The sequence below is a fragment of the Pinus tabuliformis genome, chromosome 4_2, assembly GCF_031772625.1.
Source record: "Pinus tabuliformis cultivar Carrire ecotype Pingquan chromosome 4_2, CPIR1, whole genome shotgun sequence".
Classification (NCBI taxonomy): domain Eukaryota; kingdom Viridiplantae; phylum Streptophyta; class Pinopsida; order Pinales; family Pinaceae; genus Pinus; species Pinus tabuliformis.
The window spans coordinates 1,162,165,381-1,162,180,514 of record NC_142304.1 but is presented as its reverse complement, the minus strand read 5'-3'; the positions used below and the strand labels follow the sequence as shown (position 1 = coordinate 1,162,180,514).

Here is a 15,134-nt window from a genome sequence, read left to right as displayed (position 1 = left end):
GATGTCACATTCATAATTTAAAGTGATTACACAAAACTTTTGGCAATTTACTTTGAGGAGCAATGAACGAAATTTTTTGTTTATGGATAGAACAACACATGATTACAAGAAGATCACAAAGAAGCAGAGATCGTTAAATCTGAAGCCCTGCAAAAAATACACAACTACCTGCGTATTACATGAATGCCAGAAAATATCGCGTTGTAACAACTTTAGAGTCCACTCTCCTAAACAGAGGCAAATACACAAGATAGAGCAACATGTCATTACATAAGAACTGTTAACAGCAGCTTGGCTATATGTGAGAACTGCCAACAAAATGGAAAGTGTTGGCATTAATCCAGGGAGCTGGTAAGATCATGATTCAGATTTGTGTGAGGTGAATCAGGTGGACAGGCTGGAATGAACAAACAAAAAAGACCACTATTGACATTGTCTGGAATTTCATTCTCTCGAGTCTCAATAACCTTGGATGGATCTTTCAGTTCTTGGAGACCTAGCATCCCAGTTGGCAAGTTGTAAAAGTATGGTTGAGGATATTGATTTCGGATTAACTACATACAACTAAGAGGCAACTATATTTCTACAATATGTATGTTTTGGGTTGATTATTATGGTTTGGCAATTATGTAGGAAGGAAAATGGGTTGTCTATTTGTTATTTCTTTTGAGATGCTTGTAACTATTACTTATATTGAACGGATAATATAATGTTCTTTTTTGTCTCCTAAAATGCGCTTGGTTGTATGAATTGGTCACTCCATATTAACTTACAGAATTTCAATTCTCATTCTTGGTTGTTTGAATTGGTTACATGCACATTAACTTACAACAATTTGTCTGGGAATATTCCTATCACACAGACATTGATATTGTCAAGTCTGTACATTTTATCTTATGGGAGGACGGACTTCTATATGGGTGTCTGAAGGAACTACATAAGATACTACCATTCCTCCTACATGCTGCAATGCATAGTGTATATCAGGTATACATACACAAGTTTCAGTTCTTTATTGTCCATAGCGTAAAGCAATTACAGTTATATCAACTCGTAGTTATTCATACTGGAAACGATGGCAGCACATCAATGATACAACCCTGGCTTCACTAAAATACTAACTTGACAATATATATAAGCTCTATCAGACATAGTAATGACAGCTCAATAGCAATAGTGTATTTATGCAAGGAACCCAACACATTCTTGAAATCAGAAATATCAACTCAACCATATTTCAACACTTGAACTATAACCTATAGCTTAAATATTTGGAATAATGGATCATGAGACTCCAGAAAATAGGCTTTATTTAATTGCCCATTATTTTCATTAGTATCCTTCATGCTTATAAAAAGTATGTTATTGTTTTGAGATCTGAAAACACCTCCCAGGTATTGTTTCTGATAGGGGAAGAAATTTACAACCACACATTTTTTAAGTTCCTTAAGAAAAGTACTTGAGGAGCTGCATCACAAAGCACAGACTTCCTTAGACTCTTGTGCGAGGTCTGACCTATAGTTTTTCCAGCAATTATCACCAAGGACTTGCACTGTGCCTCGTGTCCTTCAAACTCCATTTGCAAAAAGAAAGCTCCCGAAAGGTCTTATCTAAGCAGAGCTCTGGTCTTAGAAGGACTATACCAGGTTGGTGTTAAAGGGTCTTTCCTAAGCTTTCCAAAAATAAACTTCCCTTTGCCAAAAGAAACGCCCTGAAAGGTCCTATGTAAGTAGAACTTCAGGTCCTTAAAGGTTTTATATAAGTAGAGCTAAGCTTAGCCCTTAGTAGATCTCTGGTCCTAAAAGGCCAGCCTGCTAAGGGATGTCCCAAAAAGACCTTACGCATTCTACCTGCACTATGCTGCACTAAACAAGGATCCTGCACTATGCTGCAATGCATAGTGTATATCAGGTATACATACACAAGTTTCAGTTCTTTATTGTCCATAGCGTAAAGCAATTACAGTTATATCAACTCGTAGTTATTCATACTGGAAACGATGGCAGCACATCAATGATACAACCCTGGCTTCACTAAAATATTAACTTGACAACATATATAAGCTCTATCAGACATAGTAATGACAGCTCAATAGCAATAGTGTATTTATGGAAGGAACCCAACACATTCTTGAAATCAGAAATATCAACTCAACCATATTTCAACACTTGAACTATAACCTATAGCTTAAATATTTGGAATAATGGATCATGAGACTGCAGAAAATAGGCTTTATTTAATTGCCAATTATTTTCATTAGTATCCTTCATGCTTATAAAAAGTATGTTATTGTTTTGAGATCTGAAAACACCTCCCAGGTATTGTTTCTGATAGGGGAAGAAATTTACAACCACACATTTTTAAGTTCCTTAAGAAAAATACTTGAGGAGCTGCATCACAAAGCACAGACTTCCTTAGACTCTTGTGTCAGGTCTGACCTATAGTTTTTCCAGCAATTATCACCAAGGACTTGCACTGTGCCTCGTCTCCTTCAAACTCCGTTTGCAAAAAGAAAGCTCCCGAAAGGTCTTATCTAAGCAGAGCTCTGGTCTTAGAAGGACTATACCAGGTTGGTGTTAAAGGGTCTTTCCTGAGCTTTCCAAAAATAAACTTCCCTTTGCCAAAAGAAATGCCCTGAAAGGTCCTATGTAAGTAGAACTTCAGGTCCTTAAAGGTTTTATATAGTAGAGCTTCAATCATATAAGCTTAGCCCTCAGTAGATCTCTGGTCCTAAAAGGCCAGCCTGCTAAGTCATGTCCCAAAAAGACCTTACCAGGTCTTAGTAGCACATCAATGATACAACCATGGCTTCACTAAAATACTAACTTGACAATATATATAAGCTCTATCAGACATAGTAATGACAACTCAATAGCAATAGTGTATTTATGCAAGGAACCCAACACATTCTTGAAATCAGAAATATCAACTCAACCATATTTCAACACTTGAACTATAACCTATAGCTTAAATATTTGGAATAATGGATCATGAGACTCCAGAAAATAGGCTTTATTTAATTGCCAATTATTTTCATTAGTATCCTTCATGCTTATAAAAAGTATGTTATTGTTTTGAGATCTGAAAACACCTCCCAGGCATTGTTTCTGATAGGGGAAGAAATTTACAACCAGACATTTTTAAGTTCCTTAAGAAAAATACTTGAGGAGCTGCATCACAAAGCACAGACTTCCTTAGACTCTTCTGTCAGATCTGACTTATAGTTTTTCCAGCAATTATCACCAAGGACTTGCAGCCTGCTAAGTCATGTCCCAAAAAGACCTTACCAGGTCTTACTTGAGCATGGCAAAGAGTTAGTCCTAAATGGTCTGAACAGCAAGCCTCAATTTTTTTTAAATTACCAATCATATTGAAATACCGCAAGAGAAATCATGAAGATTATATAGCCAAAATGACCCCTTATTAAAATTGCCAATAGTGGAGCGTTTACTTGGAGTTCTTAGGTGAAAAAATAAAAACTATGAACAGGAAAAATCATATTAAAGATTTATCTGGCATAATCTTAGAAAATGTTTTTACAGACAAATTCAGTGCATGTGTCATTTTAATAGGGATTTTGGCCCTGTTTCCTCCATGACCTCACGTGCAGCACACTCCTCCCAAGTCTCCCCTGCACATATGTGCGAATAAACAAGGATTTTGCATTCTACCCATTAATGAGTACAAGGGAAAACAATAAATTTGCAAGAGAGAAAGAACAAACAAAAAAGACCACTATTGACATTGTGGATGCAACATTCACTAGGCTTTGTAATTTGTATATGGATAAGTCCCTGAATCTATGTTAAGTTTGCAACTTAAAGCATGACCAAAAGCAGCACATTGGTAGAATTAAAGCTATTTTGCCACAATAGTTGCAGGGCACAAAAGCCTCTAAAGACACCAATGCAATGATTTTGAACCAGGTTTGATTTGGACATGGAAGGCTCCATTAAAGATATCCTTGTAAGGAGCTATGTTTGAAGCTCTCAACAGGCTTGATCTGTTTGGCCCCCTCTTGTGAACAGCACTGTTGGATCCATTGAGCGGAGGCAATTTGAAGAGTGCCCAAGGACCCAGGTCACTTCGACTGCCATGAACAAAATTATAAATGGATGCCGTACTCAGTAGGCATTGTCTATGGGCAGACCCTAACCCTGGTTTATATATGTTGTGACAGAAAGCAACACAGTTAAGTCCCTGAATCTATGTTAAGTTTGCAACTTAAAGCATGACCAAAAGCAGCACATTGGTAGAATTAAAGCTATTTTGCCACAATAGTTGCAGGGCACAAAAGCCTCTAAAGACACCAATGCAATGATTTTAAATCAGGTTTGATTTGGACATGGAAGGCTCCATTAAAGATATCCTTGTAAGGAGCTATGATTGAAGCTCTCAACAGGCTTGATCTGTTTGGCCCCCTCCTCTTGTGAACAGCAATGTTGGATCCATTGAGCGGAGGCAATTTGAAGAGTGCCCAAGGACCCAGGTCACTTCGAATGCCATGAACAAAATTATAAATGGATGCCGTACTCATTAGGCATTGTCTATGGGCAGACCCTAACCCTGGGTTATATATGTTGTGACAGAAAGTAACACAGTTATACAAAATTAGAGCTATTTTGATGCAAAACTTGCAAGGTGCACCAGCCTATAAAGATACCAATGGCCTGATTTTGAATCGATTTAATTTGGACAAGGAAAGATTCATTTGGGATAAGCTTGCAAGGAAAGTGTGATGCTGTTAACATGATAGTATTTATCAAAACGCTTTGACAAATGAAAGGAGAGTGTGATGCTGTAAGCCCTGTTTCCTCCATGACCTCACGTGCAGCACACTCCTCCCAAGTCTCTCCTGGACATATGTGCCAATAAACAAGGATTATGCATTCTACCCATTAATGAGTACAAGGGAAAACAATAAATTTGCAAGAGAGAAAGAACAAACAAAAAAGACCACTATTGACATTGTGGATGCAACATTCACTAGGCTTTGTAATTTGTGTATGGATAAGTCCCTGAATCTATGTTAAGTTTGCAACTTAAAGCATGACCAAAAGCAGCACATTGGTAGAATTAAAGCTATTTTGCCACAATAGTTGCAGGGCACAAAAGCCTCTAAAGACACCAATGCAATGATTTTGAATCAGGTTTGATTTGGACATGGAAGGCTCCATTAAAGATATCCTTCTAAGGAGCTATGTTTGAAGCTCTCAACAGGCTTGATCTGTTTGGCCCCCTCCTCTTGTGAACAGCACTGTTGGATCCATTGAGCGGAGGCAATTTGAAGAGTGCCCAAGGACCCAGGTCACTTCGACTGCCATGAACAAAATTATAAATGGATGCCGCACTCATTAGGCATTGTCTATGGGCAGACCCTAACCCTGGGTTATATATGTTGTGACAGAAAGCAACACAGTTATACAAAATTAGAGCTATTTTGATGCAAAACTTGCCAGGTGCACCAGCCTATAAAGATACCAATGGCCTGATTTTGAATCGATTTAATTTGGATAAGGAAAGATTCATTTGGGATAAGCTTGCAAGGAAAGTGTGATGCTGTTAACATGATAGTATTTATCAAAACGCTTTCACAAATGAAAGGAGAGTGTGATGCTGTAAAGATGCTAGTATTTATCAAAACCCATTTGAAACATGAGTCCATTTATCAAAACCCATGGACAAATGAATTCATGTATTAGTTGGCCTGCACACAAATATGTATAAAACCATATGACATAAAAGAAGCCCTCTGCTAAAATAGATTCAGTGAAGGTTACTCCCTATAGAAAACCAATATTGGATAACTTGTGTCCGGAAGGGAGTTTGACATGCACTTTACACAGTTTAGCAAACCAATATTGGATAACTTTGTGTCCGGAAGGGAGTTTGACATGCACTTTACACAGTTTCTTCCCAAGGAGAAAGTAAAATAAAGGATGATACCAATGGGATCATGGTTCAGCAGTGAGATCGTTGGTGTGTTGGCCAGCCACCAAGATTCAATTCTTTGAGAGGCACACATCAATATATTCTCTATTTATCTATTGGGGTTCTGATGTGTGATGCTGTTAACATGATAGTATTTATCAAAACGCTTTGACAAATGAAAGGAGAGTGTGATGCTGTAAGCCCTGTTTCCTCCATGACCTCACGTGCAGCACACTCCTCCCAAGTCTCTCCTGCACATATGTGCGAATAAACAAGGATTTTGCATTCTACCCATTAATGAGTACAAGGGAAAACAATAAATTTGCAAGAGAGAAAGAACAAACAAAAAAGACCACTATTGACATTGTGGATGCAACATTCACTAGGCTGTGTAATTTGTATATGGATAAGTCCCTGAATCTATGTTAAGTTTGCAACTTAAAGCATGACCAAAAGCAGCACATTGGTAGAAATAAAGCTATTTTGCCACAATAGTTGCAGGGCACAAAAGTCTCTAAAGACACCAATGCAATGATTTTGAATCAGGTTTGATTTGGACATGGAAGGCTCCATTAAAGATATCCTTGTAAGGAGCTATGTTTGAAGCTCTCAACAGGCTTGATCTGTTTGGCCCCCTCCTCTCAATGCCCCAATCTCATTTTTTGACACTTCATTAATGTGCAAGTAAGCAGTGCAACTAAGAAGGAAGTGGTCTTCTGTTTCAATTTCATAGTTCCCACATATCTTACTCAACCTCTCCTCTCATAATTCCTTGGGTTTCTTCTATTTTCCTATTTCACAAGATAGCATGCAGGAGCTAGTTCTTAGCTACCCATCATATATTTTTACATCATGATGTGTTTAGCTTCAAATGTTCTGAAATTTTAATTTCCTTTGCAAGTTAGTTTTCCATTCAGTTTTGCTAATTTAGACATTTCAATCTTCATTCACGAACCAAATGCATTGGAAAGTTTCTACTTCATTTTGGATACCAATGTTTTTTTAACAATCTGTAAATTTTTTAAGACATTCTTAAGCTAGTGAGGATTGGAACTAAAAACAAGACTTCAGCTTGTCTTTGATGTTGGTAAAATTCATTTTCCTGACATCTTTATAACAATTTTTTCTTTTGCTTAAAAAACAATTTAAGTCTAACATGCTGAAATTAAATATAGATCTGTTTTGCAGACATTGTTAATCAATACTCATATCATATTTAACTTACTAAACCATGCTCTGATCCAATCTAATTTGAATAAGGATAAATGAACTACGTGTCCATCTAGTTCTTAATATGGTCCTGACTTTTGCTAAAAACACAATGTAGATTTTTCCGATACAATCAAAATGGGAAACTTTCCATCTAATAAATTTAACTATTTATAGAGAAAACAATAATTTTCTCCACTTCAAATTGAGACAAAATAAAAAAGTTGCTGAGATCTTGCTGAGGAGATTTACTTCCTTTTCCAAGCTGTTGCTCATGCCTAATGCTTGTCTCAATGAACAAATCCTGGACATTGCATTATATGGCTTCATTTCGGAGAAATCTAAAATCCCAAATTGAAAGTAAACTAAAATATAAATCTTGTTATGGGGAATTTACATCTATTTTCCGAGACAAACTCTCTGCTACCACTGCCCTACTGCCTACAAATCATTGAACAAGTATGTATTGCCTAAAGAATGTTGCAAAGAATTGCTACACTACTCAGATTTCAAAATGCAAGCTAAAGGTAATGAGAATCACAAGATTGAGTTTGAACTGCCATGATTAACAGCAAGACCCTGTTATGTCAGTTTAATGTACCTATAGGGCAAATTGTGCCCTTGTAATACAAATACCAGGATCATGATATTGGTCATGTATTAATATTCTGAATTCTCAATGCCCAATTTGGGATAAGCTTGCAAGAAAAGTGTGATGCTGTTAACATGATAGTATTTATCAAAACGCTTTCACAAATGGAAGGAGAGTGTGATGCTGTAAAGATGCTAGTATTTATCAAAACCCATTTGAAACATGAGTCCATTTATCAAAACCCATGGACAAATGAATTCATGTATTAGTTGGCCTGCACACAAATATGTATAAAACCATAAGACATAAAAGAAGCCCTCTGCTAAAATAGATTCAGTGAAGGTTACTCCCTATAGAAAACCAATATTGGATAACTTGTGTCCGGAAGGGAGTTTGACATGCACTTTACACAGTTTAGCAAACCAATATTGGATAACTTTGTGTCCGGAAGGGAGTTTGACATGCACTTTACACAGTTTCTTCCCAAGGAGAAAGTAAAATAAAGGATGATACCAATGGGATCATGGTTCAGCAGTGAGATCGTTGGTGTGTTGGCCAGCCACCAAGATTCAATTCTTTGAGAGGCACACATCAATATATTCTCTATTTATCTATTGGGGTTCTGATGTGTGATGCTGTTAACATGATAGTATTTATCAAAACGCTTTGACAAATGAAAGGAGAGTGTAATGCTGTAAGCCCTGTTTCCTCCATGACCTCACGTGCAGCACACTCCTCCCAAGTCTCTCCTGCACATATGTGCGAATAAACAAGGATTTTGCATTCTACCCATTAATGAGTACAAGGGAAAACAATAAATTCGCAAGAGAGAAAGAAACAAACAAAAAAGACCACTATTGACATTGTGGATGCAACATTCACTAGGCTGTGTAATTTGTATATGGATAAGTCCCTGAATCTATGTTAAGTTTGCAACTTAAAGCATGACCAAAAGCAGCACATTGGTAGAAATAAAGCTATTTTGCCACAATAGTTGCAGGGCACAAAAGTCTCTAAAAACACCAATGCAATGATTTTGAATCAGGTTTGATTTGGACATGGAAGGCTCCATTAAAGATATCCTTGTAAGGAGCTATGTTTGAAGCTCTCAACAGGCTTGATCTGTTTGGCCCCCTCCTCTCAATGCCCCAATCTCATTTTTTGACACTTCATTAATGTGCAAGTAAGCAGTGCAACTAAGAACGAAGTGGTCTTCTGTTTCAATTTCATAGTTCCCACATATCTTACTCAACCTCTCCTCGCATAATTCATTGGGTTTCTTCTATTTTCCTATTTCACAAGATAGCATGCAGGAGCTAGTTCTTAGCTACCCATCATATATTTTTACACCATGATGTGTTTAGCTTCAAATGTTCTGAAATTTTAATTTCCTTTGCAAGTTAGTTTTCCATTCAGTTTTGCTAATTTAGACATTTCAATCTTCATTCACGAACCAAATGCATTGCAAAGTTTCTACTTCATTTTGGATACCAATGTTTTTTTAACAATCTGTAAATTTTTTAAAACATTCTTAAGCTAGTGAGGATTGGAACTAAAAACAAGACTTCAGTTTGTCTTTGATGTTGGTAAAATTCATTTTCCTGACATCTTTATAACAATTTTTTCTTTTGCTTAAAAAACAATTTAAGTCTAACATGCTGAAATTAAATATAGATCTGTTTTGCAGACATTGTTAATCAATACTCATATCATATTTAACTTACTAAACCATGCTCTGATCCAATCTAATTTGAATAAGGATAAATGAACTACGTGTCCATCTAGTTCTTAATATGGTCCTGACTTTTGCTAAAAACACAATGTAGATTTTTCCGATACAATCAAAATGGGAAACTTTCCATCTAATAAATTTAACTATTTATAGAGAAAACAATAATTTTCTCCACTTCAAATTGAGACAAAATAAAAAAGTTGCTGAGATCTTGCTGAGGAGATTTACTTCCTTTTCCAAGCTGTTGCTCATGCCTAATGCTTGTCTCAATGAACAAATCCTGGGCATTGCATTATATGGCTTCATTTCGGAGAAATCTAAAATCCCAAATTGAAAGTAAACTAAAATATAAATCTTATTATGGGGAATTTACATCTATTTTCCGAGACAAACTCTCTGCTACCACTGCCCTACTGCCTACAAATCATTGAACAAGTATGTATGTATTATGTATTGCCTAAAGAATGTTGCAAAGAATTGCTACCATGGGTGGGTGTTTGGAACAACAGAGATGTGGCTCTATCTTCCCGTGGAGCTTAAGCATATGCCATTTTTTACTTTGACCTATGATGCTTCTAGTTTTCATGATTCAATCTAGGAGAATGCGTTCACCTGCTCATATCTAGTATTTGACTCTAATACAGCTCAAGTAGAGTATTTGACTCTATTATAGCTGAAGTAGAGAAATCGATACTATAACAGTAATTTCCAGCCTCTTCCAAACAAATCCCTCAACCACCGTATTGAGAAATACCATATATATCGAAAAATATCCCTGTAAAAGCTTCTCGATAAAAATTCCGATAAATGCACATCTGGGAACAATGTCCTCTGCTCTATCTACCTTTGTATATCTATCAAATGTGAAAAAGGACAGAAGCATTAACAGTAACTCCAATAGGCTTTTTAATGAACTATTTATTAATAGAGCCAACATGGCTTCTGTTATATCATATAACTTGAAACAGTGGAAAAACAGTAGAAACGGTAACACTCTTCCAAAACTATCATCCATCAGTAACAGTGTAAAGAAAAACAAAATAGATTCAGATCATTTAACCCATAAATCACTAACAGTGTAAAACTAGTGTATTTTACAACACCTAAGTTATCTTGCGAACAAATCCACTAAGTAATTCGAAGATCTTATCAGAGAAGGGAACCTTGAAACATTAGTATATAAAAGCCTGAAAATACTTTTACAGTAACATGTGACATTTCCAGTCTAGGAAACTCCCATTACCACAGCAGTAGCAACAGCCTAACACCCCCACTCCATAACACAATCCATACTACTACACATCTAAAAGGAGAACAACAATATAATTAAATGAAACCTCAAATGGCGCTACTCAACATACAATTAAAACACAGAGATTGGAAAATGCAGACAAGCAGAACTCTGGCGGGAGGGAGAGGGGGATTATTCATGTACTACAAATCCCAACATATCTAATCGATTACCAAAAGAGAGTCCTTTGGAACAAAATCAAGAATCAATCATGACATCAATATACCTTCATATATACGCACCCACATTCCCACACATCTTACTTAAACTGCAAATAAAAATTGCTATGAAAAAATATGACGCTTAAATTATAATTGCGAAGCTTGCATCACTTCAATTTCTGATGCATTCTGTTGGACTTAAATCCAAAAACCAGTTTTTAAAGGCAAAAAAGCTCAGAAAAAACATCCGAAATTACCACTACAAAATCTGATCCAATGTAACTATTTAAACAAAATGCTAATAAAACACTAAATTAATCCACCTCCTCCATTTTGCTGCCCTCTGCGTCAGCAGCCTCTTCAAGAGGAGGCATTTCAGCATCAGTGTCAGGAAGACTTTCATCCTCATCAATACTTAGACCCAGCTTCATCATCCTGTGAATCCTGTTACCAAAAGTATTAGGATCATCAAGGCTAAACCCTGATGTCAACAAAGCAGTTTCGTACATTAATAGAACTAAATCCTTGACAGACTTGTCATTTTTGTCTGCTTCAGCCCTCTTTCTAAGCTCATCCATGATAGGATTCTCGGGATTAATTTCCATGGTCTTCTTGCTTGACATGTAGCTTGACATGCTACTGTCTCTCAAAGCCTGGGCCTTCATGATTCTTTCCATGTTAGCAGTCCATCCGTACTCTCCAGTAACCAAACAGCAAGGAGAATCCACAACACGGTCAGAGACGACAACTTTCTCCACCTTGTCCCCAAGAATATCCTTGATAACTTTGCAGAGACCATCAAATAGAGACTTTAACTCTTCCTTTTTCTTCTTCTCATCTTCACTTTCCTCTAATTTCAACCCCTCCTTTGTGGCAGACACCAATTTTTTGCCTTCGTATTCCTTCAATTGCCCAATGGCATATTCATCAATAGCCTCAACCATGAAAAGAACTTCATAACCCTTCTTCTTCAGACGCTCCAAGAATGGAGAGTTCTCAACAGCCTTCTTGCTTTCACCAGTTATGTAATAGATATCCTTTTGACCCTCCTTCATTCTCGTCACATAATCCTTCAAGCTGGTCATCTCATCTCCACTCTTAGTAGAGTGGTACCTGAGCAAGTCAGCAATCTTGGATCTGTTCTGGCTATCCTCGTGAATCCCAAGCTTAAGGTTCTTTGAAAATGCCTCATAGAATTTATTGTAATCCTCCTTGTTTTCAGCAATTTCAAAGAACAACTCCACACACTTCTTGACAAGATTCTTCCTAATAACTTTTAATATTTTGTTTTGTTGGAGAGTTTCGCGAGAAATATTCAGAGGAAGGTCTTCAGAGTCCACGACACCCTTTACAAAGCTAAGGTATTCCGGGATCAACTCTTCACAGTTGTCCATGATGAATACACGCCTGACATAGAGCTTGATGTTATTTAACTTCTTCTTGGTATCAAAGAGATCAAACGGTGCCCTCTTGGGAACAAAAAGGACGGCCTTGAACTCAAGCTGTCCCTCAACAGAGAAGTGTTTCACTGCCAAGTGTTCTTCCCAGTCATTTGTCAGACTCTTGTAAAATGCCGCATATTCTTCCTTCGTAATATCCTCCGGTTTTCTCATCCAGATAGGCTTCTGTTTGTTCACAAGACTCCATTCATGTGAAACTTCCTTGATTTTCTTCTTCTTCTTCTCTTCCTTCTCCTTTTCTTCATCCACTTCCTCAACAGTGCCTTCTTCCTCTTTCTTTTCCTTTTCCTCCTCCTCCTCATCATCTGAAACTTCCTTCTCTGTAGTCTTCTCAGTCCAGAGAGATATAGGATAGCTGATGAACTCTGAATGCTTCTTAACAAGGTCCTTCAGACGCCTCTCCTCGAGGTATTCCAGCTGTCACAATAAAGATATAATGTAAATTTAACAATATACAAAAACCTAACGCACAACGCTACCAAAAAATCTAAGAGTCTCCAACTATCATAAAATATACAGTTCCTACGAGCATCTACGAAGTGATCAGTCCATTCAAATTTACTAGAATCTATTGTGTAACAATATGCAAAGTACCAAAAGGGAAGGGCAACCTGATCATCTTTGAGCAACATTGTGATTTTGGTTCCTCTACCAAGAACCTCCCCACTGGTATCTCTGGTGACAGTAAACGATCCGCCGGCCTGCGATTCCCAAATATATTGCTCATCGTCATTGTGTTTGGTGGTAACAACCACCTTCTCAGCAACCAAATACGCAGAGTAGAAACCCACACCAAACTGACCAATCATGCTAACATCAGCACCAGCTGCAAGAGCTTCCATAAACTCTTTCGTGCCAGATCGTGCAATGGTTCCCAGGTTGTTCACGAGATCTACAGAAATCCCATTTAAATACTTAAAGATCACAACGCAGTGGGTTATCAAAACATGTTTATACGAAGTATAATACATTCCACTGCGCGCCATAAATACTTGAAACAGAAGGGCTCGTGGGTAGGAAAACTTACCAGATTTGGTCATGCCAATACCACTGTCGATAATAGTCAACGAATTGTTTGTCTTGTCTGGGATAATGTGAATAAACAGTTCTGGTTGTGCATCCAGCTTACTCTTGTCCGTGAGACTCTCAAACCGGATCTTGTCCAAAGCCTGCGCAAAAAAGAATCTCGTCATTAAACTTTCTGCAATCACGCTTAAACCCCCGAACACATCTGCTTCATAAACCGACATAAAAACCTCTAAAGCTACCTACAGCATTCAAGCCACTTAAAACCCTTAAAAACTTTCAGGCACAAACCCTTGGATAAATAGCTCAAGACCTACACTCCATTAACAGGAAAGACGATCACAGATCTAGTCAACGCTTAAATAGAAATATAGACCTTAAGACAAAAACCCCACAAAAATCCCACTAAGTAGGACTTCCATCGAAGACGAACATACATCGGAAACCACTACCGGCACAAAAAGCCATTGATTTTCAGCTGCTTACAGACGAAAACATTTAAAAGATTACTATGGTAGCGGCCACTTACATCTGAGGAATTGCTGATGATCTCTCTAAGAAAAATTTCCTTGTTGCTGTAAAAAGTGTTGATAATAAGACTCAAAAGCTGGTTGATCTCAGCCTGGAACGCAAAGGTCTCAACTTCACCACCTTCCGCCATGATTTCTCCTCGAAAGCTTAACGCAAACACAGACCAGAAATCGCCGAAACTAGCCTTCAAGGCTTACGAAAACGCAGACCAGCAAAACGCCGAAGCTAGCCTTCAAGGCTTACGAAAACGCAGACCAGCAAAACGCCGAAACTACCCTTCAAACCCTTGAAGAGAAAAGACGGCTTCCGGGCGAAGGATTTAGGGTGAAAGAAAACCTAAGGTGGAGCATTATTGAGTTTGGAGCTTCTTTTAAGGGTTTCAAAAGGGTTTCTAGAGACTTCTTGGCTACCGGCCAAGTCGGTATACAGTTGCCACTAAACGGTTATTTTTTTTAATTGTGAATTTTTTTTTAAATAAAAAGAGTGAAAATGGTATTTTTACGAGGTTAGGGCTTCCTTTTGCTTCAAGAAAGGTATCTTTCTAGTTTTTTAATTAATGGACTTGTTGGTTTTCGCTTTTTGGGAGGCTTGTATACAGGTTTAAATATATTATTAGTATTATTTTAATGTTAGAGTGTAGGGAGAGGTGTTAATGATTTAATTAACCAATTAAGTGATTGATTTAATGTGAGTTTGTTAATTTATTTATTATTTTTTTTTTTTATTAATGTGGTGTTGTTTATGACTTTAAAATTGGAGTGTAGAGAGAGGTGTTAATGATTTAATTAACCACTTAAGTGATTGATTTAATGTGAGTTTGTTAATTTATTTATTATTTTTTTATATAATTAATGTAGTGTTGTTTATGACTTTAAAATTGGATAATAATAATAATATAAATTATATATTTGTTGAGAATAAATAGCTTATATAGTGATTTTGTTAATTTATTTTTATTTTTTCCCTATTTCTTATACACGAATATGGTGGCTCAAGTTATTAGAAATTTTTCTAATAGGGAAGGAGAAACAAACATTCGGGTTGACAACATGCAAGATATAAAAAGCAAAGAAAGACAAAATAGAGCAGCAAACATAATTATTAAAGGAGTGAAAAACTATGGGAAAAATGAGTGTGCTCTTGACCTTGCAAGGGACTTCTTGAAAGACAAGTTGCTATGGCAAGGACAAATATATGCCAA

General features: G+C 37.0%; 1 protein-coding gene across 1 annotated transcript; it reads right to left on the bottom strand.

Annotated features, from left to right (window-relative positions):
• Positions 1-11,036: 11,036 nt before the first annotated feature.
• Positions 11,037-14,281, bottom strand: LOC149173795 (heat shock protein 81-1). The gene is made up of 4 exons (XM_089424742.1): positions 13,932-14,281; positions 13,404-13,545; positions 12,988-13,268; positions 11,037-12,793 (listed from the first exon to the last, which is right to left on the bottom strand). The coding sequence occupies exons 1-4, from the start codon at positions 14,061-14,063 to the stop codon at positions 11,231-11,233; spliced, it is 2,118 nt and encodes a 705-aa protein (XP_089280868.1). The 5' UTR covers positions 14,064-14,281; the 3' UTR covers positions 11,037-11,230.
• Between the last annotated feature and the right edge of the window lie 853 nt (positions 14,282-15,134).

Bases quoted from the DNA above. Each gene is read 5' to 3' on its own strand.
- LOC149173795 (XM_089424742.1), bottom strand. From the start codon at position 14,063: ATGGCGGAAGGTGGTGAAGTTGAGACCTTTGCGTTCCAGGCTGAGATC. The intron at 13,546-13,931 runs GTAAGTGGCCGC...TTTTTTGCGCAG, and splicing joins TCATCAGCAATTCCTCAGAT to GCTTTGGACAAGATCCGGTT. The intron at 12,794-12,987 runs GTTGCCCTTCCC...TTATTGTGACAG, and splicing joins TGTTGCTCAAAGATGATCAG to CTGGAATACCTCGAGGAGAG.